The sequence below is a fragment of the Spea bombifrons genome, chromosome 3 (genome assembly GCF_027358695.1).
Source record: "Spea bombifrons isolate aSpeBom1 chromosome 3, aSpeBom1.2.pri, whole genome shotgun sequence".
Lineage (NCBI taxonomy): Eukaryota > Metazoa > Chordata > Amphibia > Anura > Pelobatidae > Spea > Spea bombifrons.
The window spans coordinates 10302957-10327910 of record NC_071089.1 but is presented as its reverse complement, the minus strand read 5'-3'; the positions used below and the strand labels follow the sequence as shown (position 1 = coordinate 10327910).

The 24954-nt window shown below is 38.4% G+C and overlaps 1 protein-coding gene across 1 annotated transcript in view; it reads left to right on the top strand.

Annotated features, from left to right (window-relative positions):
• Positions 1–24122, top strand: part of HHAT (hedgehog acyltransferase) — a 98668-nt gene extending 74546 nt beyond the window's left edge. The window contains exon 14 of the mRNA XM_053460966.1: positions 23988–24122. Within this exon, the coding sequence (XP_053316941.1) occupies positions 23988–24121 (134 nt within the window). The 3' untranslated portion in view covers position 24122. The remainder of the gene's footprint in view (positions 1–23987) is intronic.
• Positions 24123–24954: the final 832 nt, after the last annotated feature.

The following is a 24954-nucleotide window of genomic DNA, read 5'->3' as shown; positions in this document are numbered from 1 at the left end:
ATGCACTAAGGGATATTAAGAAAACCCGAAGTTTTCCGCTGGATTTGCCACTGGGGAAGAGTGAAGGATGATTTCAGATGACAGCTAGTCAAAATCCAGTGACAAGGCAGCTGATTGGCTCCGACACAGGAGAGGCTTCTCAGATATGAGCTCCAGTTATCACTAGCAGACAAGTTATTGATAATGTAGTCTAGTAACTCGCTCATAAGCTGCTGTGTTCGAAGAATGCAAAGCAAAGAAAAATTAGTGCGCTTCAGTAATTTTTTGCTACGCCGTTGGTTTCACATGCATTGCTGGTGCATTTTCAAATGCTTACAAAGCTTTTTGTTTGACGTCAGCCATTCTTAAATAGCTAAATATCGTAAAGGAGCTTTAATGAGAAGCACAGCCTCAGCATATAGGTCGATATAAAGATGATTTAGGAAAATACAATATATTAAGAATATAACTGAGCAAACAAAACCCGGAGAATAATGGTTTAGAAAATGGCATTTAGCGATCTCATTGGTGCGTTTGCCTTGTGAGCTAATAATCACCAGGGTATGGCTGTACAGCACTACATGTGGAAGGCATTTGTTTGATATTTTTCCAGAGTCCGCTGCTGTTTAGTGTATTAGGATTTAGCACTTAGTGATCTTTGTTTCTCCTGATTACTCAGTTTTATAAATATATTTTGCCATATTTATAGTCTATATGATATAATGACTTATATGCCTTACAATTCTTAGTCCCGAATGAACATGAGCAGCCTGGGGAAACTACTACTTTACTACTTTGTAACCCATTGTTGGTATATCATGGACCTATAGTTATTTTTGTTGTTTATTATTTTGTGTTGTTTTTTGCAGTATGAAAGAGTGCATATTAAAGTACTTACAGAGTACATTCATATGTATTCTTTATTGAATGCCTGGGACAATAAAGTGTCCCTTTAATCATTGCTCTTTAATTGTAAAATAACATACCCAACGTAGAATTTCCTTGCCTTGTATTACTTATTACTTTGTTTCACTAATATTGGGAAAATTGTCTATGAGTTCAGTATCCATACGTGTGGTGGACCACTTGGCTTTTAAACGCCCCTGCTTTGTATTTAATTGTGTATAAATAGTGTTGGAGCAGTGGTGGTATAACCCACTTTCAATGATTTTTCTTGGTTTTCACACTTGCTGTCTCAAAATGTTTTATTTTCTCCCAAGATACAGAACTATATACACTATACTAACATTCTTTAAGCCCTCCTTGAAGGCTCTAATGGCTTCTGATATAGAAAACTACTCCTACTGATCTCTCTGTTTATTAGGGTTTTTTTCCCTAATAAACTCTGGATTTTAGTGTTATCCCCTGTCCCAGAAATTCACAAATATCTATAAAAATCATCTTTCCATTGGATAGTCGTACATTGATTAAAAATGTGTGCTACAGTTTAGATGCTTTGTGAGACCGAGCATTACTCACTTTGGCTAAAGAAAAAACTTATCATCATAACGCAGACCTTAATGGCGTCTGATTCTCCACGCTGCTCAGTCACTTGTTTTATGTAATTCTCTGAAGGATAAGAGAATGGAATGGTTTGAGTATTTCTATGTGCTTCTGTTCGCAAACAAAAATACATTTACAGCATGGCTACACAATTTCTGTTTACCATTATTACATATCAGTGTTCGGAAGCAAAGAAACAGAATGTATCAGTGCTGGTTCAGTGACAATAATACAAAATGCGTTTGTGCCTCACAAATGATACTTTAGCAACCTGGCGTATAGAATGCAATCCTAAAACTGGAAGCATTAGTCAAGAAGCAAACTTATTTACGCTTATAGCGCTATAGTACAGCGGTCACCATTTTTTTGGGAGAGGATCCTATTTACAAGCATTGTGTAGAGGATAGATCCTGATTAGGCAGTTACATACAATAAAGAGCCAGATGCAGACCAGCAGTCATTCAAAAGAAGGTAGTTTTGGAATTAGTTTTATCTTTGTGAACATAAACCACAGCGCTGCATACGGTAATATAGGTCGGCATTGGCAAAACCTTGTTTTACCTCCTCTCTTTTTCTTTTCTCTTATCTTCTCTCCTTTCCTCTTTTCTTTCTTGTTTCTCTTCAATTCCTCTCATTTCTACTTTCTGTTTTCTCTTGTCCCCTTCTTCTCTTCTGCCACTTCTCTTTCATCTCCAATCCTTTTGTTTTTTTATCTCTTATTTTCTTTGCTCCCTCTCTTTTCTCACTCATCTTTCATCCTTTTTTCTGTCTCCTTTCTCTCTAAATTATAAAACCGACCCACAAACCAAGATTATCCATGAAATGGCGTGATAAAAGCAACCGTACTCCAAAGACAATTGGTGCAAGGAAAGGGAGATGCTGTCCTGAGGGCCTGTTGGGGGGGACTGCTCTATGTGAGGCCTGCGGCAGTGGCCCCCATAAAAAGCTGAAAACTAAGTTCTGATTTGATTTGATACATATCCTCAAAAATCTTGACCTATCGTCTGTTATCTCCAGCTAATATGGGAAGCTGTGTACACTTTTCATTGTAAAACATCTGAAGCCTGGATTGGTTGCTAGTTTTATCCTTCATCAAGTGCCGATTCAACAAGCTACCGTCCATGAGAACAATGCAGTGCTTGCTGATCAAATTGCCTTATCAGGGAACAAACAATAAACTCTCTGCTATAATGTTATCAGACGGGAGCAAAGCTCTGCTTCTGTGTACAATTTCTGATCCTTGCCAGCCATTGCCCCACAGTAACCATAACCGTCCATCCGTGGCATTGCAAGATTGCCTTAAGACAGCAGGAACCCGAGCCCATAAGAAAAGAGTTTTGGCTAGTATTGGACCTTTACCCCTGATTTAATCATTTTATAATCCCTGCCCTTGATTTAACCCTTAATGTGCCCTTTTTTGGTCAGTATTTTTTATTGGTCAGTATTCTTGTCAAACTTGGTCAACCAATATTGATACACACCAGAACTTTTCACAATACACTAAAAAAACTAATGTGATGGTTTCGATTCAGTATATATATTTGTATACGTTATGTGTATACCATGTCTTAACTCTCTGGATCTGCATGATTATCCTTCCCTATTAAGTTGCTGATTGTTGTTGACTCTTAAAGATGCGAAATCTTCTGTAGCGAAAATTCACTCAATAATGCTGGCTGTGCCACGTGCTGCCCCCATCTCAGCTGCGATACGTAGACCTTTAAACTACATCTTTGAAACCAACCAAGGCATACAAGCTTTTGGAAGGTTTGACTGATTTAGTCAATCATGGTCACCGTTCCCCTTTGATTGTAAAACATCTTGTAGCAAACTTAATACCCTCTTAGACCATAACCAGGGAGTTCTCTGCCTTTCTTCCCTCATTCTTAAAGGAAACATAAACCTTGACCAGGATTGCTGAGAATAAAGAGTTCTTAATGAGAAGGAAAGCGTGTGTGTGTGAATGGCATGTGTAGTAAACCTAGGATTGCTTTATGAAAATAGGTGAACTATTGTGTCCAGAATACAAGGTTTAACAGACAATGCTCCCGTCTGATCATCTAGGACACCTTTTCTTGAGCCAGCATAGAAAGGGATGATGGACCACTGGAGAGAAACAGGGACGCAGGCATTTGGGTCCAAAGAGGGACTGCACTCCCTGAAGAGAGACACTTAGGAGTATGCAGTGAACGTTCTGAGATCTTAGGATGTCGGGGGGAGAAAAGAGAAGAAGGAGGCTTATTTAATGTAACTCCTTCTCTTAACAAGTGAATGTTTAATGGACAGAACACCGTGTATTTGTTTACACGAGTTTAATTGACACCAATAATAGGAACAGGGCTAATTTTTTATTGAAAACATGCGCGGCAACTCTGTTTATCACTTTTTATATTCCCCTTCAGGGGAAACTGAATTAAACATTAAAGCTATTCCTCTAATTTGGCACACATTTAAATCCCTCTGAATGCCTCATCAGAGTTATTAATATGACAGAGGGAATTAAGAATCTGCGTTCCTGATACGGTTCTGAGCCCGCTTTTATTTACCGTTCCGCACGCTGCGCCGATTGGCCGATGCCTGACACCGTTTTCTGTGTCTGGTTGTGAAATGCAGGATTTTACGGGTGTCTTAGAAAGTGCAGCTCCCGTTTACGGTTTTTCTCCCTCAGACTGCAAACCTATTATGCGATAGCGGAAAGGATTAAATGCCTGGTAGCGTACAGACGTTGTACGACTTATTTGCATTTGGTTGGAAGTTAAAATCATGTTTATTGAGCATTGTTTCCTGCAGATAAAAAAAACACGGAGGCTTTCATGCGTCTCACCATTTTGTCTGCGTCTTTGAACTTGGCAAGAAATTGGATAATTGTGCTTGTTAGGGAGGTGAAAGAAAATATATAACAATGGAATGGATCTCGAATTCCAGTACAATTAATGCATTAAAGACAATGAAACAAAAGACAAAAAAATACACAATGAAACAAAGCGGCTTTGGAGCAGCTGAGTTCTTCGAGTAGTTAAAGTAATAGCTTCTTGCTTTTGGGAAAGAAAACCCTATATAGCATCTTAAACGGTTTTCACACTAAACGGATCGTTTAGGGTACTGAACATCACTGAATTTATCGTTAAAAAGTCTGCTCTCACTTGCAATAGTATAAATGAGTTTTTCTGAAAGAGACACAGCCTTTTTTGTAGTCCATTGTAATTTTAAGTCATTTTATTTTTTTATCATGTGGTGTGTGTCTGCTAAAAAGTACAGCAAGACCTAAGATCTTATTTATCGCTTCACTTCTTTAAATGTTTTTAGACGGGGTGATGGCTCAAGACCTGGGACTACAAGAGTTCTGTAAGCCTAATGAGGTCCAGCCTGGGCTGGTGCGGGAGATCACGGATCTCCCCAAATCAGCCCAGTATGTGAAGTCTTAACTGAGGTTTGGAACGTCTCCAACACAAGAAATTGTGGCCAAATATCCGGTGGAGAGAAAGCAGAAGGAGACGCACACTCTCACTCCAAGGATGTTCTCTCCTCCAACAATAAAACATTTTTAATAGAGGAGACCATTGGCAATAGGTAGCTCTGGGGGAAGGCCCTAGGTAGTCCCTAGGATGAGGGTCTCCTGTACATGTAGATATTATTGGTTAAACCCACACATAGGTTGTGTCCCATTTGGTAAAAGTTATAAGCTGCCCTGGGCCTTGACAAATGTGCAACAGAGGGGAAAGACACATGAAAATATGAGTTATCCTTCCGTTACTTTGTGTTATTTGAGTCAAAAACTTGATTTTTTTGTATAATTAAGAATTGAAAGGATTGCGCTTCTACTCAATATGGAAGGATATCAGCGGAGAAAACATTCTTTACGCAGTAGATGTTGTAAAAATGTAGCGTATTCAAAAACCTAAATTCCGCTGCTAATTTTGTTCTATAAAAAGCATGATTACCAACTTTCAGTGTTTGCTTTTTTGTTGTTATGTCTTAAGGATGTGTGTAGTCTGTAGAAACATAAAATATAATGGCGGATATCACCCATTTGGCCAATCTAGTCCTGCTATAAAACATAAGCAGTCCTTGGTCTTGTCTCCGGCTCCATATGCCTCGGTAATTCCATATTGCCTTGCAGTAAAAATGAATCCATGATATGGCAACGTGATGTGCTAAGGCAGCGCAATGCCGGACCTCGAGGGACACAAACCGGCCAAGGTTGTAGCAACACATACATCTCAATAAAACAAATTATTACATGACTTGTTTTAGGCAAGTTACAAACCACTGTTCTAAAGTGAACATTTTAGAGAGGACCACGTTAAATGTTCTGAATATGTAGTGGTTGCCTCGGGCAAAATGATTGGGAACGCAGTGACTTATTATTTTGTTGGTTCAAACTGCTTTTTGTTCTTTGGTGTATAAGGACAATCTTCGAGTCAAATCACCAGCACATAGAAAACTACCTTTATACTAAACTAAAACGCAATCAGAAAAACACTTTGAATCCAATAAACACTTTCAAGTGACCTGCTTTTAAAAAGAGGGTTACATTATATATACAGAATTAAACGACTTTTATCCGTAGCACAACAATATTGGAGAGGCTCGTTTTCTTTCTTTTCTCGTCGACTGGAGGACATTTTGTTCCATTTAAAAAAAAAAAAAAAAAAAAGAAACTAAATTGTTTCACATTTTGGTCAACTAGAGGCAAAAAAAAGATAATTGCTGCAGTTCATTGATAATTAAAAATATATTAAAATGGGAAAATGGGCAAGGTTTCATTATGCACGTACTTTCTAATTTTATTTTTTTCCATTTTGATGTTGAAAGGGTTATTGTAAACGTGCTTTTGGCAGTTTTGAGCACAGTGGAAAATAGCAAAGGATACGCGTAGCTGTGCAATAGGGGTTGTATATAAAGGTGTACCTATTACAAAGGTATGAAAGTGTCAGTTTTTTGCCGTTGTGACGATCTGTAAGCCTGTCATGCATCGGCTTGGCATAATGGACGGTCAATGTGTGGATTCAATGATGCCCACGCTACCGAGCTGTTGCGGTGGAAAGTTGTCGGAATATTCTGAGCCGTCCCTGAGATTTCAACTCCGTCACTTCACTAAACATTATAAGGGCTGACACCAGTGGGGTCCTCCAGCAAGAAGGGCTGAGCAGGCCCTGTATAATGCATAATAGAGTGTGTGTACATAAAACAGGGCCAGCGCCACTCTTCTGCAGCAGGAGCTCGCTTTGTTGGCTTTTTATGATTCTTTTAGTCTCGTCAAGGAGCGCTCTCCTTTGTGAATAGACTCACCTGTACCATATATATTGATGCCCTTCCAGAAGTTACCAAGACAGCAAGTAAGTCTGCAGTCTTCACTCCTCTTCAGTGTTGCCTTTCCCAGCCAGACTTCGGAATTAACAGGGTGATCATAATAAGCACCCCGTATGTGAAGCTGCGTATTGTCGAAAATGTTCAGCAATGCATGGCTTGCGTATGGGACGTCGGACACCATTTGCAGCTTCGGTAATGTTGCGTACCATGTTGTGTGTGGCATAATTCCAGTCTACAGGAGGCTTCCAGGTTGTGCTCCACATATACAAGGGGATCATGAGTAGGTGAGTACTCTTAAGATACATTAGGTTAAGTGGAAGTTGAATAATTATGGGGGTTTCAGCCACATGATTTATAAATAAAAATATTGGACCAGATGTTGGGAGTTAACCTTTAAGAAACAAGCAAATTAATTGAGGACACTGGGGTGTGATGGGTTAATAGACAATCTAAATGTAGAAGCGTACACATTTCTCTGTACCTTGTCATTTAGGCAAATGTATCGGCTACATAGTGATGGATAGGTACCTGCGTGTGTTCTTGATTGATGCAACACCTTTGCAGCATGCGTAACACATGCAGATTAACCCTGCGTAGGGCACAAAGCTAACAGACAATAATACTGCCCTTCAGTTATCTGTTCAGGCACATGCTAGCGGTCACACGCACGGAGTAGATCGGAGGAATACATTCATGTTTGGAATTAAAAACAAACAAAAGACTGAAACGACCTTTGGATTTGCATCAACAAAGTGGAGTATTTCAGAGGGGAAACACACACATTTAAACAGATACATATTGACTTAAAATACAGAGGAGCTTGTAATATATAATTGCAGAGGATTGTGAGCGGAGTGGATAATTTTATAGAATATTTATTCTTTGATTAAATCTATAACTGCGGTCGACATACAAGCTAGTAAAATAAAACCAGCGAACAATGCATATTAAAGTACTTTGTAAGCACTTAAGTCTTATGCATTCTGTACCAATAAAAAGACTTTTCTTATTAAAACACTGCAGTGGGCAATCAGTTTTTTATTGCGATTAATAGGATTTTCATATTTGGAATAAATAATTAACGTGAACAGAATAAAGTTGGGGATCTCTTCAAGATGGAGGTACAGCACCAGAAGTTACTTCCAGAAAGACCTAAGTATTCTACATGTGCATAAAGTCACATAAATGTAAAAGAGGTAGGATTAAAAAAAAAAAGGAATCATAGAATATATTTATTCCTATAGAACAGATTATTCTTATTGAAGCTGTAGTTCAAGGTAAAGTTATAAATAATAATATTTTAATAATATATTAAATATTAAATATAATATCATTTTAATAAATAGGTTGTGGTTAAAAGCTTTTACATATTACTAATTTGTTATGTTTTCAATTCGGTTTCAAAGTTTGGATAAGATGCTCCAGGCAATGGATACAAATAAGAAAGTATTCTATTTTAAACTGATCATTGCTGTCTTTTAAGCATGCCCATGAGACAGCAACTATTTTGTAACCCGTCTGACGTATTCGAATTATTATTAATTATATTATTATTTTTTATTATTATTATTATTATTATATAAAAATATTAAAATCCCGCCAGCTCTCTGGGGTCCCATAAATCTTACATTCATTTGTGTGGGCTTCGTTATTTAAAGAAATATTTAAATACATGTGTAGTTGACGGTCACAAGTGCACTATAGAGTTATAAGATGTGGGTCGGTTTTTGCGCTTGCGCTGAAAGTCGGCTTTGCTGCTCGCATTAAATACTAATTACATTTTCTACAAAGCAAGATAGATTTCGAGATTACCGTAATCCTATGTCTAAAAAGGAAAGCACAGCACGGCGAGGTGATGGGAGATAAGGATTTACGTGTGGTTTTGTGTTTAGTCGAAGCTGATTTAAAGTAAAACGCACAAAGCAGCTCGTAATCTTACAAAAAAATCTTTATAAATGGGTTTATCACCTTTTTTTTAATTTGCCAAATTGCCAACTGCTGTTAGGTGAATTAAGTACAGGTTAAGTGTATTATTTTGGCATAAGAAACCAATATTCTCTCCAGATACTGGAACTGGTATAGAGAGGTATAGTTCCTGTGTTGAGAGGAGTAACGCTACTAATCACTGGGTTCAGATATTCCTTTGTAGGGTGGACACATGGCCCGGCAGGTCCGATTTTTCAGCACTGTCCCACGTAGACGCCTGTTGAAGGCAGTGGGAATTGTGAGCCTCTGATCTCCCCTTACCGGCCCAAGAAGATGTAAAATGAATCTCTGGGTCACATAGGCTTCAGCAGACTCCTTCCTAGTCTATACCGATGTGATCACCGAATCCGTGGATGTTATGGATGATGTCCCTGGTTGAACGCAGGTGACTCAAATTAAGCTTTCATTGAGGAACGGTATTAGGGCCACTTGGTGAGTCACTACATAGAATCTTCACAATGTGCTATTAAAGGGTTAAAAAAAAAAAGTTTCCTGTGGAAAAAAGTCCAGGCCTTATGTGTGTCCCCTGCCTAAAAACAATTAGTTTAATGGATTTTTGATTGTAATGCCTTTGCTCGAAATGGAACATCTGAAAATTGTCTTTTCGTGGCCCTCCAAGTTCTGATTTGCGCACCTGTGTATTAACTCAAAATGTTGGGAACTTTGCTCAAGTTTTGTTTTCTTCCAAACTACAAAATTTCAAAAGTTTTTTTTTTACGTCCCATAGAATCACAATCACACACATGTATTTTTAATCTCTCTAGAACCAGTAATCTTTGCTCAAGGGGTAGTTCTGCTTTTTTGGACTACAACTCCCAAGATCCCGCAATCTGCTGAGCTTCGTGGCAGTTCATTATCTGCTAGGAAGTTTACCCATACCTCCCAACTGTCCCGCCGTTTTAAACAGAACTTCGAGTTGGTGCAGATACAACCAAGGGCGTAATATTTATTCACGCCATATATTAGTTACGGCATATATGTCTGCAAAAACTCCTCATTCTTTCCAACAGGGGCTTTCGGGAGGAAGACATTGTCTGTATGTACACATTAATAAGCGATTCTCTGTCTTTATCAGTCATCTTATGAGATGACAGATAAATCTTAGCAGAACAGGAAGATAAAACCAATTATATAACAGATTACAAAATAACTTTGATAATATAAATGATTTTGTGCGACGGAAACAGATATACGTGTAGATTGCGTTTGGCATTTGTCCACTATTTGAAAGAACTAAAATTACAAATAAATAACTAAATGAAAAACAAAAGTTCTGTTTGCCCTGAGGTCCAGACATAGGCGTTTAAACCGTAAAAGATCACCGAAATAATTTAAAGAGCCAGGAGTTGGCTAGCTATCGTGGTTTTAATAATTTGGTCACTAACGACTTAATAAAGTTATAACCGTGCATTAATTGTACCTTGGCATTAATTATGCGTTGGCTTACTTATTAAACCTCTTGAGATGATCATACAGGATTGTATTTGGTCTGCACACTGTGCTGTTATATAAAACAAAATAAAAAAATAATAATAAAAAAGTGTAATTTAAAAAAATGTAAAACAAAAAAAAACATTTTTATTTTTTATTTCCAAGAAAACCCACATATTACTTAAGAAAACATTGTTTTCAAAAACTGGATTTGGGGGATTTTTGGATTCTGATTTGTTTCTGCATTCAGATTTGTGTAGCCCTGTTTATATAGCCAAGAACGGCTTTCCGTTCTACGGCTTGTTTCATGCTGGTCCCCTCTCTTACAGATCAAGGTTTGTAAACCAGAAAAAAAATAGTCGTCGTCCCCCCCCCTTCTCATATCAACTTTCCAGTTGTCATAAAATGGTGGTTAATTTAAAACATTTTGAGCAGAACTTATTTTAGAGAACGGATTGAAGGCTATTTCACACCGAGAAGTATCAGCATGTAAGAGGGAAACCTGTGTGAACGATGTTTAGAGCGGGGAGCGGATACCTGTACATATAATTCACATCGGAAGATGTTTATTCTGATACTCCGTGCGATTATCCTGAGTAACGGATGCCACTTAGTGCCTGCTGAAATCAAGGTCACGGTAGTTTCCGACGGTTGCTTGAAACAGTTTAACAAAGCAAAAATAATAGTATACAGATCGGAGGAAGCTGGAACCAGGCATTGTTTCGCTTTAATGATTTCCTGCCCCGTGGTGTGAGATTAAGGTTCTTGTATTTCGGAGGTAGAGTAATGGGTAATAGGTTTCGTATAATGCTGCAGATCAGCTACAAAAGGTCGGCGGAGAAGATGGGGACGTGGGAGTATCTAAGCGAACTAACCAACACACCACACAGATGACTTTCTGCATAGCTATTATGTATCAGCGGTTCATTCCAGCCCAATACCTGTTACAGATGGCATTTCTGTAGTCCGAGACATGCTTAAGATGTGTTATGTATTCCAGCACAGAGACTCTGCAGCCCCAGAAAGGTCATATTTTAATTATGTCATTACTTCAAACAGATTTTGGCAGCTACAGATTGATCCCTTTTATGAAACAGGGGACCAGCATAGGTAATTCAACTGTATTTCCTTGCAGAACACAGAATACGTTGGTTTTACATATCGGGACATAAAAACAATCACCTGTTCCTCAGCCGGTCTAAAACCATAGAAAATTACGGCAGATAAGAACCATTTGGCCCATCTGGTTTGCCCAAAGTAAGTAAATACAACCTAAGATGAATCACAACACATGACAAATTACACTGTGTCATGATTTACTCAACAAAAATAAAGCCAAAATAGTGAAGCTGTGTATGAAAAACTAAGTAGACCTTATAATTCAATAGCTTGTAGAACCACCTTTAGCAGCAATAACTGTATAACAATAGGTTTGGTTTTGCTACCTGAGTTTTATATAGTGAGTAATTGGTTGGTGGGTGGATAATTAGTTAGGGTCAAATGTGCAGAAATGTATAACTCCCCCCAAAATTCCAAACTCTGTCCAGGCAATGTTGCTGTACAAATTGAGAATTTTCTTCCATATTTGCACAAATTGTTGCAATTTGTATGTAGAAACTGGTTGTCAGAGTTTGGCAGTAAAAAAGTTTTATGTGGCATTCTCTTACTGATTGCTTTCAATTGGAACTGCTTATGTCACATCATTCTTCTCTTATGTATGTTTTATTTTCTCCCCTATCCGCTTTTTCTCTAGCAGATTTTGGCTGTAAGTAAAGCCGCCATTTTGAAACTTATTCAGAGTTAAGTTGTGGTGGTTTTATGTGTATGTTATACATAGTGGGGGCAAAATAATTGATTGTCTCCCCTGGACCTGCTTCTAGGTTTAATCGGCCAAGGCCAGAATATATGGTTGTATTCGGAACCTAGGAAACTAATGTTGGCAGGTATAGTAGGCACACATTAGATGGTGTCTAATAGCTTTTATTAAAAAAAAAATTGTAGTTATGACATAAGTTGCAAATTGTCTCATCGTAAATCACCGTCACTGATTTCACTTCAAGCGCTTTGGAAAGCACAAGGCCAATGTTCGCAGAAGAAAAAAGAGTTTAAAATTATTCAGCAGTGATTGAATTATTCAATTTGATTCCCTTATTTCGGAGGTTGACCTCTGAAAGCTTTTTGGTTTTGTTTGTTCTTTTTAGTTTTTTTTTTTTTTGTATTTGTTGTCTATTTTGAACTGTTTAAAACCCAAGACCTTATATCGTTCATCACGGTACCGCATCACAGTGATTCCTCAAATATAACAAGCCTTTAGCGCTTCTGCATTATGCATTGTTCCCAAGGACACAGGCGAAAGATTCGCTGAGCTTTATGTCCAACTATATCTGAAACCAGAATTTCCGGTGGAAAGGAATATATTCTTACTTTTATTCTTTCTTTGCAAGCTTTATAATCAATAAATGATTATTATTTTGCTATTTTATTCCAGTGTTAATGGATTAATTTGCTAATATCTGAACTCCTGTAGATAATTTATTTTATCCGGGGCTCGCCACAGATGCTCAGTTCTGATTTTTACTTATTTGTCTCTCATGTGTTAATAAAGATGTGTTTTTCAAAGGCAAGAACATTTTTGTGTTTTCATGTTATATGCTTCACCCTATTAACCCTTAATAGGGAGCTCAAAACAAAAAGTTTTCTTAAAAAAAACCCAGAATGACACTTTTAAGTATGGGTTATTTGGGGATCTTGGTTCAAAATGCATTACTCCAGTGGTTGTGCTGGTAATTTATACGTCTAAGATCTTGATAAAAACCCTTGAAGCCAAGCAACAAGAATCTTAAGAATTTTACTGCATTTGGGGCATCATTTAGGGCAAGGGTGGAACGTAACCCTTTGCAGGGCCAAGTGTTTGACCTTAGTAGGTAATATTATTTTTTTAAACCATTCCTGACACCACATATAGCATGATGCTTTTCCTCTTTAAGATGCTCTAACAACCCAGCTATTGGAGGAAAATATATTTCTAAGAAACAAAAATTACACAAAGAATTTTGATAGTAACAACACTTTATGTCGCACTAAAGGGGCTCTCAGTGTACATGGCTTCAGCACAAAACTGCCATACACCTTCCTATGGATATGACATCATCTGTAAAATGACATCATCTGTGATAACTTTTCTGTGGATGCCCATTGAATTGTTACCTTGCATTTTAACTCTTTTTGTACTGTTTATTCCACTGTGCAATACATTAGCTTGAAAGCAGGTCTTGTGTAGGGGGTCTTTACCCTTGAATTGGATGGGGCTGTCTTTTTTTCGTATTAATTTGGTACCTAAAACAAGCCTTTTTGACTATTCCCATTTTGCTGGATTTAGTATTGTATATTTAGATCACTATATAAATTAAACCTTTAATATAGTCAAACTGTATTTCTCTAGTCTTCATGTAGGTGGCGCTATCTCCTTGAAGCAGAAGGATGGATTGTATAAGCACCTTTAAAGATCGTTAATCCTATATACAAAAGCAGCCTTGTAATATGTTTGTTGATCAGTTATCGCCAATGTCATCTAGAATAAAATTAGTGAGGTTAATTAAATTAAGGAGGCAAAGTAGCTTATTGTAAGCCCAAATCTAAACACAAGTAAATGACACTCTGGTAAAAGCGATTTGTGCAGGGGTCGCTCTTTAATGCCGAAATCAGGCTTAAGTATTTTAAAACATTCATTTCCCGATAGCGTTTTATAAAGAGGTGGACTTCAGCTACCGGCCAGTTTGTCAGATCAATAATATTTAATATGTTCCCTAAATTTATTCATGAACACTTAGTGACCACGGCATAAATATAAATGATTAGATGCACAAAGAATCGCCACTGAGTGCTTTTAAAAGCCATCAGTAAATCCCTTAACAACCTGTGGTGTGTATATATATATATATATATATATATATATATATATATAATATATATATAGAGAGAGAGTTGGTCTAAATGCAGCTTAAAGACAAAATGCATTAAGGTGCAGGTCATTTATCAAGATAAGACAAATAAGATAAGTCTAATTTTTTATTTTATTTGAACCTTGCCAAAGTATCTCTAAAAAAAAAAAACAAAAAAAAAAAAACTAGCATTTAATCAACTTCATTATGCAGTAAGTTGGGCCAACACCAGTGAGCGTCTCCTTTATAAGAATGGCCCTGTGTAATGCATTGTTAGTTACCTTACTGATTGAATACAGGTTTAGGCAGGCTCTGCTCAGTCCTGCAGGAGAGACCTACCAAGACTGGCCAGTTATAATGTATATAATATAAGTCAATTGTGTCTATTCACTAATGAGAGAGAGTTGTAAGCTCCTTGGCTTTACTATAAATCATAAAGACCCATTCTCAATAAGCTTCTACTGCAGGAAGAGTTTGGCTGGCCCTTTATAATGCATAGTTACATTACCGAGACTTCAAAGTAGTCACCTTACACATTTAATAATGCATTATGCAGGGCCAGCTCAGTCATTGTAGCTGGAGAATCTTGCTGGTGGTGCCCATCTCTCCTTTTAGTAAGTAGACCCCAATGAGCGTCCCTTATGGGAGTCTGGTAGGAGGTCGGACTCACATTGCTCCCACAATCCGGCTTTTTTCCCGCGGTGACCCAGAGACCCAGAGAAGCGCCGGTTCACCCGGAGTCTACGGGTCTCCCAGGTATGGCAATGAGTTAAAGCTGTGAATTATTCTCATAGTTGATAGACCCGTTAGGGAGGGATAATGACAGTATACCGGAGGGTGTAAGACCAACCTGCCCCGTTCTTTCATGCTGTAGGAATCATACACGTGATGGCCACACATTTAATGTATGTCTCCAAGGACTTGAACATACAAGCTGAAAACACGTTACCTGCTCATTTAATTAACGTCTGACCAGCCTCCAGTTTATGGCAGTCTTGTTGCTAATTATGTTTCTAGAATAAATCCTTTTTATGTGAATGGATTAGACGGAGTTGTCTGTGAAAATATTTTCCTTTGTTAAATGCATTGAATCCTCCGAATGTCCTCAGCCTCTGTATCTAGTAGTCAGATTTTGAGATGAAATAATATCTGGGATTCGAGAAGACACTCGTTGCTGGGTGTTCAAACCTAATGCATTTTGGATCCAATTTAAACTGTGATCACTTCTGATAGAAGAGATAAATCGGTGTCCTGATTTTGTACATTTGTAAAGTTAATAGCTTTATACGAGGGTATTATTCTCTGCGGTATTTTTAATTAGCTACGGAAAGGGCCACAGTTGCACCTTCGATCACAGAACTCTCCACTGATTTGTCTAGTTTTGGAGTAATAATATACATGGCTGTTCTTTCAGTCTGATGTATTTTTTTCTTGTTTTGTTTGATTTTAGTATAAATCAGGGTATAGTTAGGGGAGTAAATGGAAGTACTTTTTTAAAATGCTCTACCTTTCTGTTATATGATATAGTATTATGTACTAATGAGACAAGCTGGATTCTGTAAGGGCCTGTGACGTCTGCCATGTAATGTATATGATAACTGAGGGGTCCCTTTAAATGTACATGGTGTCCCAGTTTGCATGGGGAGAGTCTGCGGACTCTTTCCATATTCATTTGCCCCTCTCTCTTCCCCTTGCTAGTTGGTGAGCTGAAAACATGGCATATACTTACTGCCAGTCAGCACCGGTTCTGGCTCGGCTAATAATGCTGGGCGTTTAATGAGATCCCCCCATTTGAATGCCTGGAAAGCTCCTATTAATTCCAATGGCAGCGCTTTCCTGCCACTGATAGGCTGCTTTACACAGTCTCAAGAATCATTGGACCACGGAGGAGGAAACGTACTTTAATATGCGTTCTTCTATGATGAGGCTCCCTGGGTCATTTAAACTCCCGCTATATTCTTTTTACTAGTAGTTAAAAATACGTTTTCAAAAATATTGCTGGTTTCTTTGTGAAAACAGTTCTAATTTTTGCATAATATAATGTTTTCAGGCAGCTGCAAATTAGCCATTTGTTTGAGTTTTCGCTATGTTATCTGAGCCCCAATCTACTAGAGAAACCCCCCCGACTCCTTATCATACTGCCCGTGGGAAACAATATCATGGTATCCAAAACACTCTGCTATTGAACGTGTATGGAGGAAGGGACTTCATTAGCTTTGCCATAAAGAATCAGCTCAGTGTGGTGATTGTGCAGGAAAGTCACCCAAAATATCACATCTTTATTATATCTTTTATCGCAGATAAAAGGGAGTTTATTGGAGCAAAATGAGAGAAAATGGGTTTTTGTCACTTCTAACCTACGTTACTGTATACAGCGCTGGGGGTTATGCTTATAGAGGGAAATATTTGTTTCATGGGACTTCCTCTTTAACGTTAAATCTGTGTTTGCTTTTCCGAACGTCCCGTAACTCGTCTTCATGTTCCCCTTTATCAATGCAAAGAGTCACTTTAAATTCTCATCACATTTACGTCTTTCATGAGGATTGTCGCCCTTGGTCACGGAGATAATTGACTCATTGCGCCATTTAGCTGCAGTTTCGACCTGCTTGTAACTGAATTGTTCTACTCGTGCCTGCTCACAAAAGCCACTTTTATCTTTTGCAAGTGAATTACTCAAAGTCTATAACTTTCTGCTCCGTGTAATCAATTACTTGACATCCTTTGTATATTGTGTTCTTCCCTTGTGTTTCCTACCCAGAGGGTTTTTGGGAGTAGAATTTTCTGCACTGTAGGTTCCGTCCGTGTCAAAAAAACAAAAGGAATCCCTCCACTCGATCTACAGCACCGGCCGAGGATAATCATCTATACATTATAAAATAGAAATAGAATGTGAAGTAGTGAACTCAGGATAGGATTCACTTAGTGATAATAAATATGGGGAAAGAGGGGCAATGCCTGCAATACCAATGGGTCTGTCTGTCTGTCTGTCTATCTATCTATCTATCTATCTATCTATCTATCTATCTATCTATCTATCTATCTACTGTATATGGATTGGCATGTATATATATATATATATATATAAACTTTTGCACGCACACATGTATGTATATTTTTGGTAAAGACAGACATGTCATCGCACCCATTGCCTGCAAGCATTCTTATTAATGTACAAATCATCACAAATTATTAGTTTTCTTCTTTTTTTCCCAACAGAGCGGTGTGCATGTTTTACACAATATTCCGTCCGTTCTTCATTACTTTGGCAGTTTTTTTTCTAAATAAATTGTTTTCCACTAATAGCTCAGCTCCACTCAAGGATGGAGAATAAGATAGGGAGCGTTCCAACAAAACGGGCCATAATGTGCCTTGGGAAGCCATGTTGCCTGCTAACAGAGTGCAGATGGTGTTTGTGGCAAAGCGACAGGCTATCAGTCACTGGCAGAACGCCGGTACAATGGAAGGCGGCACCGGAACAGCACAGGGGTACGTCCAAAAAGCCCATCCAGGAGCTGAATTCTACGTGTGAACAAAAGCTCGATGGGCAAGTGTATAAGGAGCTGACAGCGCCGTTGGCATATGATCCATGCCTGCGATCCAATGATACAAAGAAACCTTGGCAAGTCCGTGTAGGCTTACAAAGTTTTATGTAGATTAATTTGCCTTTGTATGACAACATGACATTACGGTATAAAGTGGATAGCTGTTCATTTTTACTGTATAGCAATTAATTCACTGTATACTTACCTGTTGCTTAGCAACAGCACAGATGCACCTTTACCTGTAATTTAACTGCAAGAAAGTATCTCAGTTGTGTGGAGATTAAAGGGGGTTTTTGTCCCCTAAATGGAGAGTTGGCAGCAGAGTCTGCAGACTGTGATTTCAGGTCCCTCACATCACTATTCACTATGAAAGGCCAACAGTGCCAGGTTTCTGCAGATAGGGCTGAGCTCGCCCCGGATACAGCGTAATTCAATATGTAAGGAGAGTGAGGAAATCCCACTGAATTAACTATACATTATACAGGGCCAGCCAAGCCCTTCCTGCAGCAGAACTTCATTGGGGATTTGCCTTCATAATGAATAGGGAAGCGAATGACCACAAACTCTAATGCCAATCCCTTTAGTAAATAAATTCTAAATGTTCAACATTAAAAGGCAGACCATCGTATGGCGCCATATCTGGCCGAACCATATATTTGAGGCGTGCATCGCTTTCTATTGAGGTCATGCTGAGCCGGCACGGCCTCCGTATTGTAACCGGCTCATTGTGCAGCGGGGCATCGTTTTTGTGGCAGGGGAATGCCACCCCCTAGACCTGCCACCCTAGGCCGAGATAGTCACTGGTTACAACCTGCTGTATGGTCTGTGGGTTTTTAGTTTGTAGCAATTAAAAAGCTTAGCAGCTATCAGAAAATGCATATTGGTATATGATGTGTAACTGGTTTGGATACACCATCGAAAAGAAAAATGAAAGAAGACAAAACATACGCGCATTTTTAATTTGTAACAGATAATAGTCATATAAAATTTTAATAAATATTTTACATTTACAAAGGCCCCTTCCCTCCGTCGGTCCCCATAGGTCCTTGAGCAACCCCTGATGGAGAGTTAATATTGTGAGAGACACGATACTTTCTTAATGTTATAAGAAGATATGCACCCAGCCTCTCAAAAAGCTTGCAGGTGGTACATGAGATACCACCATACCTGGGAACTTCTGGGCTCAGGCGTCCCCCTGACGGCAGCGGGAAACACCCCCGTTTAAAGGAAAAATGGGGGGGGGGACGTGTCAAGACCCCGCGACCCGGAGGATTTGGGTCTTGACCCGGAGAACTGGAGAAGCAGTGCTTCACCCAGCAATCTCCGGGTCAAACACGGAGAGATCCCAGGTATGGATACACCCCTAAAATGTGTGTGCGAAAGGTTGTAGAATCCGTTCCAACTTTGTGTCTGTGTGTCAGTGTTAGCTGATCCCCTTTGTGTCCTTCATCCCATTCAGTTTCCATCCGTCCACAGACGCAATCAAGAAACCTCACTCCAAAACAAGATCAAATAAGCCGAGTTCATTAAATACTGAAAATTCAGAGAAAAAAAACCCTGAAAAAAAAAGCATTTATAATCTGCCACATTTCGTAGTCTGCATTTCTCGCATTTAGGACCAGCTGAGTCCCCACTTCTTTGCGGAATTGCCTTTTAATGTATGTATCAGTTTATTCATTTTTCGACTTATTTTCTGCCTACTTTGAAACTGATATTCATTAAACACTCCAAACTCTCACATGCAAATCCAGAGCTTGATTCACGGCATATGTTTTGCAAATATTCTTATCTGCTGCGAAACATCTGCTTCTCCCATGAAATGTTTAATACATGTCATTTTACTTTCCTTGAGTTTTTTTATGTCTCGAGAAGTCACTGTCTACCTGTTTTCTTTTTCTTAGATGAATAAGAAATGCATCTGGCTTTATTATATTTGGTGTTACTGCTTAATTGCCAAGGAAATGATAAGTATTTTCGTTATAAGTTGCACATTATGTATTGATTATCTCCCTTGCTTCATTTAGATAGGAGAGGCCACAGTGCCAGCGTACTGGTGCATTAAAGTGAGCGTTGCTATATTATTTCATGTGTTCTGTGATCAATTAGCCAAAACTGTTTAGTCCTCGTTGTGCCTTCAACAGAAATCGAGAACCTGGTGTTTTAAGGATTTGTTCCGCTTTGCTGAATATAACCTATAACTAATTAGAGTTGGGACACAAGCTTAATCTGTCAGTTGAGAGTCAGCTCTATGGCCAAGGAAATCTCCTTGCCGAGAAAAAAAGAAAAGCCAAGGACATAGTAGTATGTCTTCTGTCCTCAAGGGTCAGTTTTTAAGGACATACTATTGTATACTAGGTTATAAAGGGCTTAATATGCTTTTGTTCAGTTTCTATGGCAACAACATGCATGCTTTTTTTGTCAGGTTACCTGCAAAAATTGTGAATGTGACAAAGGCTTACACAATTAAAGAATTACTCCTGGCAAAAGTTTGGTGTTAGGTATATAATGTTTAATTCAGCAGAGTAGGTGGAACAGCATCTTTTTAACCACTTTGTGACTGGTGAAATACCAGATACATCACAATAAAACTGGTCCTAAAAGACTAGTGATGTTCCTCGTACATCAAAGAGTAAAATCACCCCGGGGATCACAGGGAGAAAGCTGTGAAGACAACTGTTTCTTAACAACAGCCCGCGTTACTGATAGGGTTCCGAAATGGAAGTTTATGCGGATCCTGTTGTCTCTGTTGACTTGCTGCTGTGTATGCATATATATATATATATATATATATATATATATATACAGACATATATATACACACAAATATATATATATATATATATATATATATATATATATATATATATATATATATATATACTGTCGTATGAAAAAGAAAGTACACCTTCTTTGAATTCTATGGTTTTACATATCGGGACATAACAGCCATCTGTTCCTTAGCAGGTCTAAACATAAGGGAAATACAACCTCAGATGAAAACCAGCACATGACCTATTACACCATGTCAGTAGGCCAATGGGCTTTGCGAACAACATACATGGAAACTCTCTGAGGCTTGATCCAGAGTCTCCGGATGAAGCCCGGTTTCTCAGAGTCTCCGGGTCGGCTTCTTCGTTCACTCCCATAGGCAAGAACCATGAGGACCATGGGCAACAATGCACCTTCTGGTTAAAATGCTGGTTGTATCATCATACCAGCCGTCTCCTTCCTTCCTCCTTAAGCACGTGGCAGTCTTTTTTGCTCTTCCTGTTACATTTTTAATGTGAGGTTATTTTAAAGCGTTCAAGTTACTTTTCCCCTTGGTTTCTTGTGTAGATGCATTAAGCTGAAGTCCCATTGGGGTTCCATTACTAAGGTTCTAATAGTGCACTTGGTGGTCACTGTGCATAATATATGAATGCCTCTAATGCACCCGCATGCACGTCTTATTCCAGTACTTTCTGCGGCCTTTCCGAATACAATGGCGGCTAAAGGGAATCTGCTTCTATGCCGGCCAAAATGTTTTCATTTTCCATGTATTGAAGATTTCTTTTCTAGATTTTACCTATTAATACTGTCTGGCTCACAGATGGAGTTGTTGGCAAACATCTTTATTTCAATTAAAACCTAATGAGTTGCTTTTAGTTGGGCATATTTTTAATTAAGGCACGCCGTGCTTAATTATCTTCATTAATGCTATTATGTGGGATGTAAGTGAAATCTGACGCGTTTCAAATGCCGACAGAGGAATGAGTAATATATATTTTATGTAAAAATCGCAGAGTAATATACAATGTAATAGGGACAGCTGTGCGCTTTTGGCACCATCGAGGCATAACATGCACAACGTTTCTAGGCTTGTTTGCAAAATGTTTTAAATGGTAATATTTGGGTAATATTTGCAGTTTTCCATGTTTGCTCATTTTCAAAACAGCTGATTCATTTTTATTTTCAGCCAGCAGTCACAGCGAGTAGATAAAGGAAGCTTATTTGGAAGAAAATGAGATAAAACCAGGTTTTTGTCTCTTCTCACCTACATTGCTGCCTACAGAGTGCTGAAGGTTTATGCTTAAGGAGAAAAATATTTTTTTTTCTATAAAGCTTCCCCTTTAACAGCTTATATTTTCTGAATCCTAACCTTTTTTGGAATGTTCACACATTTTTGGGGCCGTGGGTGAAAACAATAAAATTGATTATTAATATGGTGAAAGCCAAGGTACATCTCTGCATGCATGGTTATTGCAGCCTGGGACCGGGGTATTTAGTGTAATTCCACTGGGGACCTGAGTGGAGCGTATTATCTGCCCCAATAACAAATGGGGAATACGGTCCCCACACATCATTTTAAACAAAAGGCAATAAACAGGCACATTGATATCTTAAATGTATTTAAACCCTAAAGGCCCCGCTGCCTCCCCCAAGAGCCCTCTGTCTCACGCTTCATTTAAAATCCTGAGTGCCACCTAGAAAGGTCCAGGGCACCACCGGTTGGCCATGCACCACGTGTCTACCAAAGCATGGCGGACCAGCTGGCAGCCTTCAATATTTTTTGTGCAGCCCTCCTGCTGTCTGGTGGAAAAACACAGACTTTACTCTATTCCGTCATTACTTTGTGTCTGTCTCGTCTCCGAGGTTTCTGAATGCTATGCAACCGTCCACATGAAGTTCACAGTTCTAGATCTCCCAAGCCATTTGAGAATTTTCCAAATCATCTTAAAAGGATAAGTTCATTAGCAAACCAATACCTTGTGTATAATGAAATGCATGCATTTGTTGGGTTTCTTTCTATTGCGTTTAGTGTTAATTCAACACAGATGATAAAATAAACCAAATCCCACAATAAGCTTCAAGATTTGGTTTAGAAAAATTTGTACTTTAATACTATTGAAAACAAAAGTTGCAATTAAATGTGACTTTGCTTAAATCATCTATCCAGTAGGAGTGACAACGATAATTACACATCATGACATCAATTCTATTATTGTAAAAAAAAAAGTAATTTGTTCCGTAGGAGTCACCTTGAAACAAGAGTGTATTTGAATCTTTTCATATGCTTGGATATTACTTAGTAATGAGCTTAACCAGGCTTTTAAATAATTAAATTTCTGCGTGGCCTTGAGAACAACATTTGACAAAGCTTAGAAAAATACACTGCTGGAAAAAGAGTAACTTCTGTGTTCAAGGAGAGCACGCATATGCGTTAAGAGATTAAGTTTTAATATTATGCAATAATATTAACTGCATGGCCATTTTGACTCTTTAAAGAATGAGACGTAATGTAACACAGATATCACTAATAACTAAATTTAATTAAGATATAATCCGAAACCTTGCACGTGTAGCCATAATCCAAAAATCCTTTTTAAGAGATCCTGATTACGGGATTAGCATTTTTTTTTGTACATGATATATTAACTCATGAATTAACCGTCATCTACTTGTCAAATGAGATCACCTTCAGGTGTTAAAAATACAACTATGATATCAGAAACTCACAAAAAATGCTGGAATCCTAGTTTAGAGATAAGCTTTACACCTTATTGGTTATTCAGTTTAGCGCTCGTTGTTTACTTTGCCCAGTTTCATTAAATGATGTTGCTAGACCCATATAGTCTTTAGTGGAAGGGAAGTGAGTGATGACTTGTATAGAAGTGAGTGATCACTGGGAGAGAAGTAGGCAGGGAGTGCTCATGGCTAAACAGTTTCTGTCGGAGACTCCGGGTTAAACTTGGCGTTCCCAAGTATGGTTATTAGATCTGCCTCTCCATAGTCATATGAACTCTTGTTGACTTGTCCTTATTGGACATGTTAGAGGGGTTGGTACAATATTCTACATGTATTGTGCACACGTTACCTGTTATATTACATGTAAGCCTGTTTCTGTGATACGTGTTGTCAGTAAGGCTTTATTGCTTTATCTCCCCCATGGCCTTATCTAATCCATATGTGTTGCCGTATCATACCTGTAATTGGTGAGGGCAAAGTCGGTGACACAGGGTCACAATGACCAGACCATTCATTGTCATTTTTTCTCTGTGATTTTCCATATGATGAGCCCATATGCTGCCTCTGTGAAATTATTATTAGAAGAAATTACTGTTTCTGGTTTAGTTTCGATCTCTGCAAGCCTTCCTAAGGTAATAAATGACTAGACTGTTTCTAATAAGTCACCCTGTGACAAATTAATCAATCAGTCATATGGATTGTGCTGAGTTTTGTGTATATTTAACCATAGAAGTGTCATTATTTAACCAGAAACCTGTATTTTTACTTTTTCCCCTCCATTTTGCAGGTTGGCCGTGGGTCCCTCTCACAGTTTTTGGCTGCCTCTTTTGCTTCTCTCAGATTGGAATAGAATGGAACACATTCCACTTCCCAAACTATAAATGGGGCTTCCCGACCTGCTCACGGACAAAAGTACCCTGAAGCTGCAATACCGTGCTTTAAATCACTTCATCTTCCCGCAGCCACCAGCCATGGTGAAGAAACTTCTCTGAGGTGGGAGATCTCAGCTGGCCTCTCTGCAGACATCAATGTAGTCTGTCGACGATTACGATTCCCATTATCCCCCCTCCAGTGGACATGTAAAAAACTATTATTACTTGTGTCATCATGTTGAGTGTGATGGTCCACCTCAGAAAATGAGCAAGAAGTTTACTTCATTGATTGTTAAAAGAGAACTTTTAAAATTTAGTATTTTACCTGATTCCTTCAAGTGTCCATATCCATGAAAAGGTTGGAAAAAGTGACTTAGCAACATTATATATATAAATATATATATATATATATATATACACACACACACACACATAAATGTAAGTTAACAGCTGTGTATTCCTTAAGCTCTTTACAGTTTGAGTATCTTCTACAAAATGTTGGCTCTTGCAAACAACTTGGCAAAGTGCAGCAGCCTGAATTCATGAACAAAAGAAGTATTGGTCGACACATAAAATGTCATTTTAAAAACACAAATTCATGGCAAAGTGAAGTACGTGGAACATTTAGTAACGGCATGATCTAAAACACGAACCTTAATCTTGAAACGAAAAGTCAGTGACAAGCACAGTTGCACGCCACCACCACTAGATGGCATACTTTGCAAATAGTGTGAAAATCAAAGTCTCTCTATTGTAAGCACTCTATAATTTTAGGATATACAATGTATGTTTCGTAAGGTGAATGCGATAAAATAATCATCAAGGATCATCAAGCATCGGCGTGCTTTCACACCACATTCAGTGGACATGATTTTGGTGTAT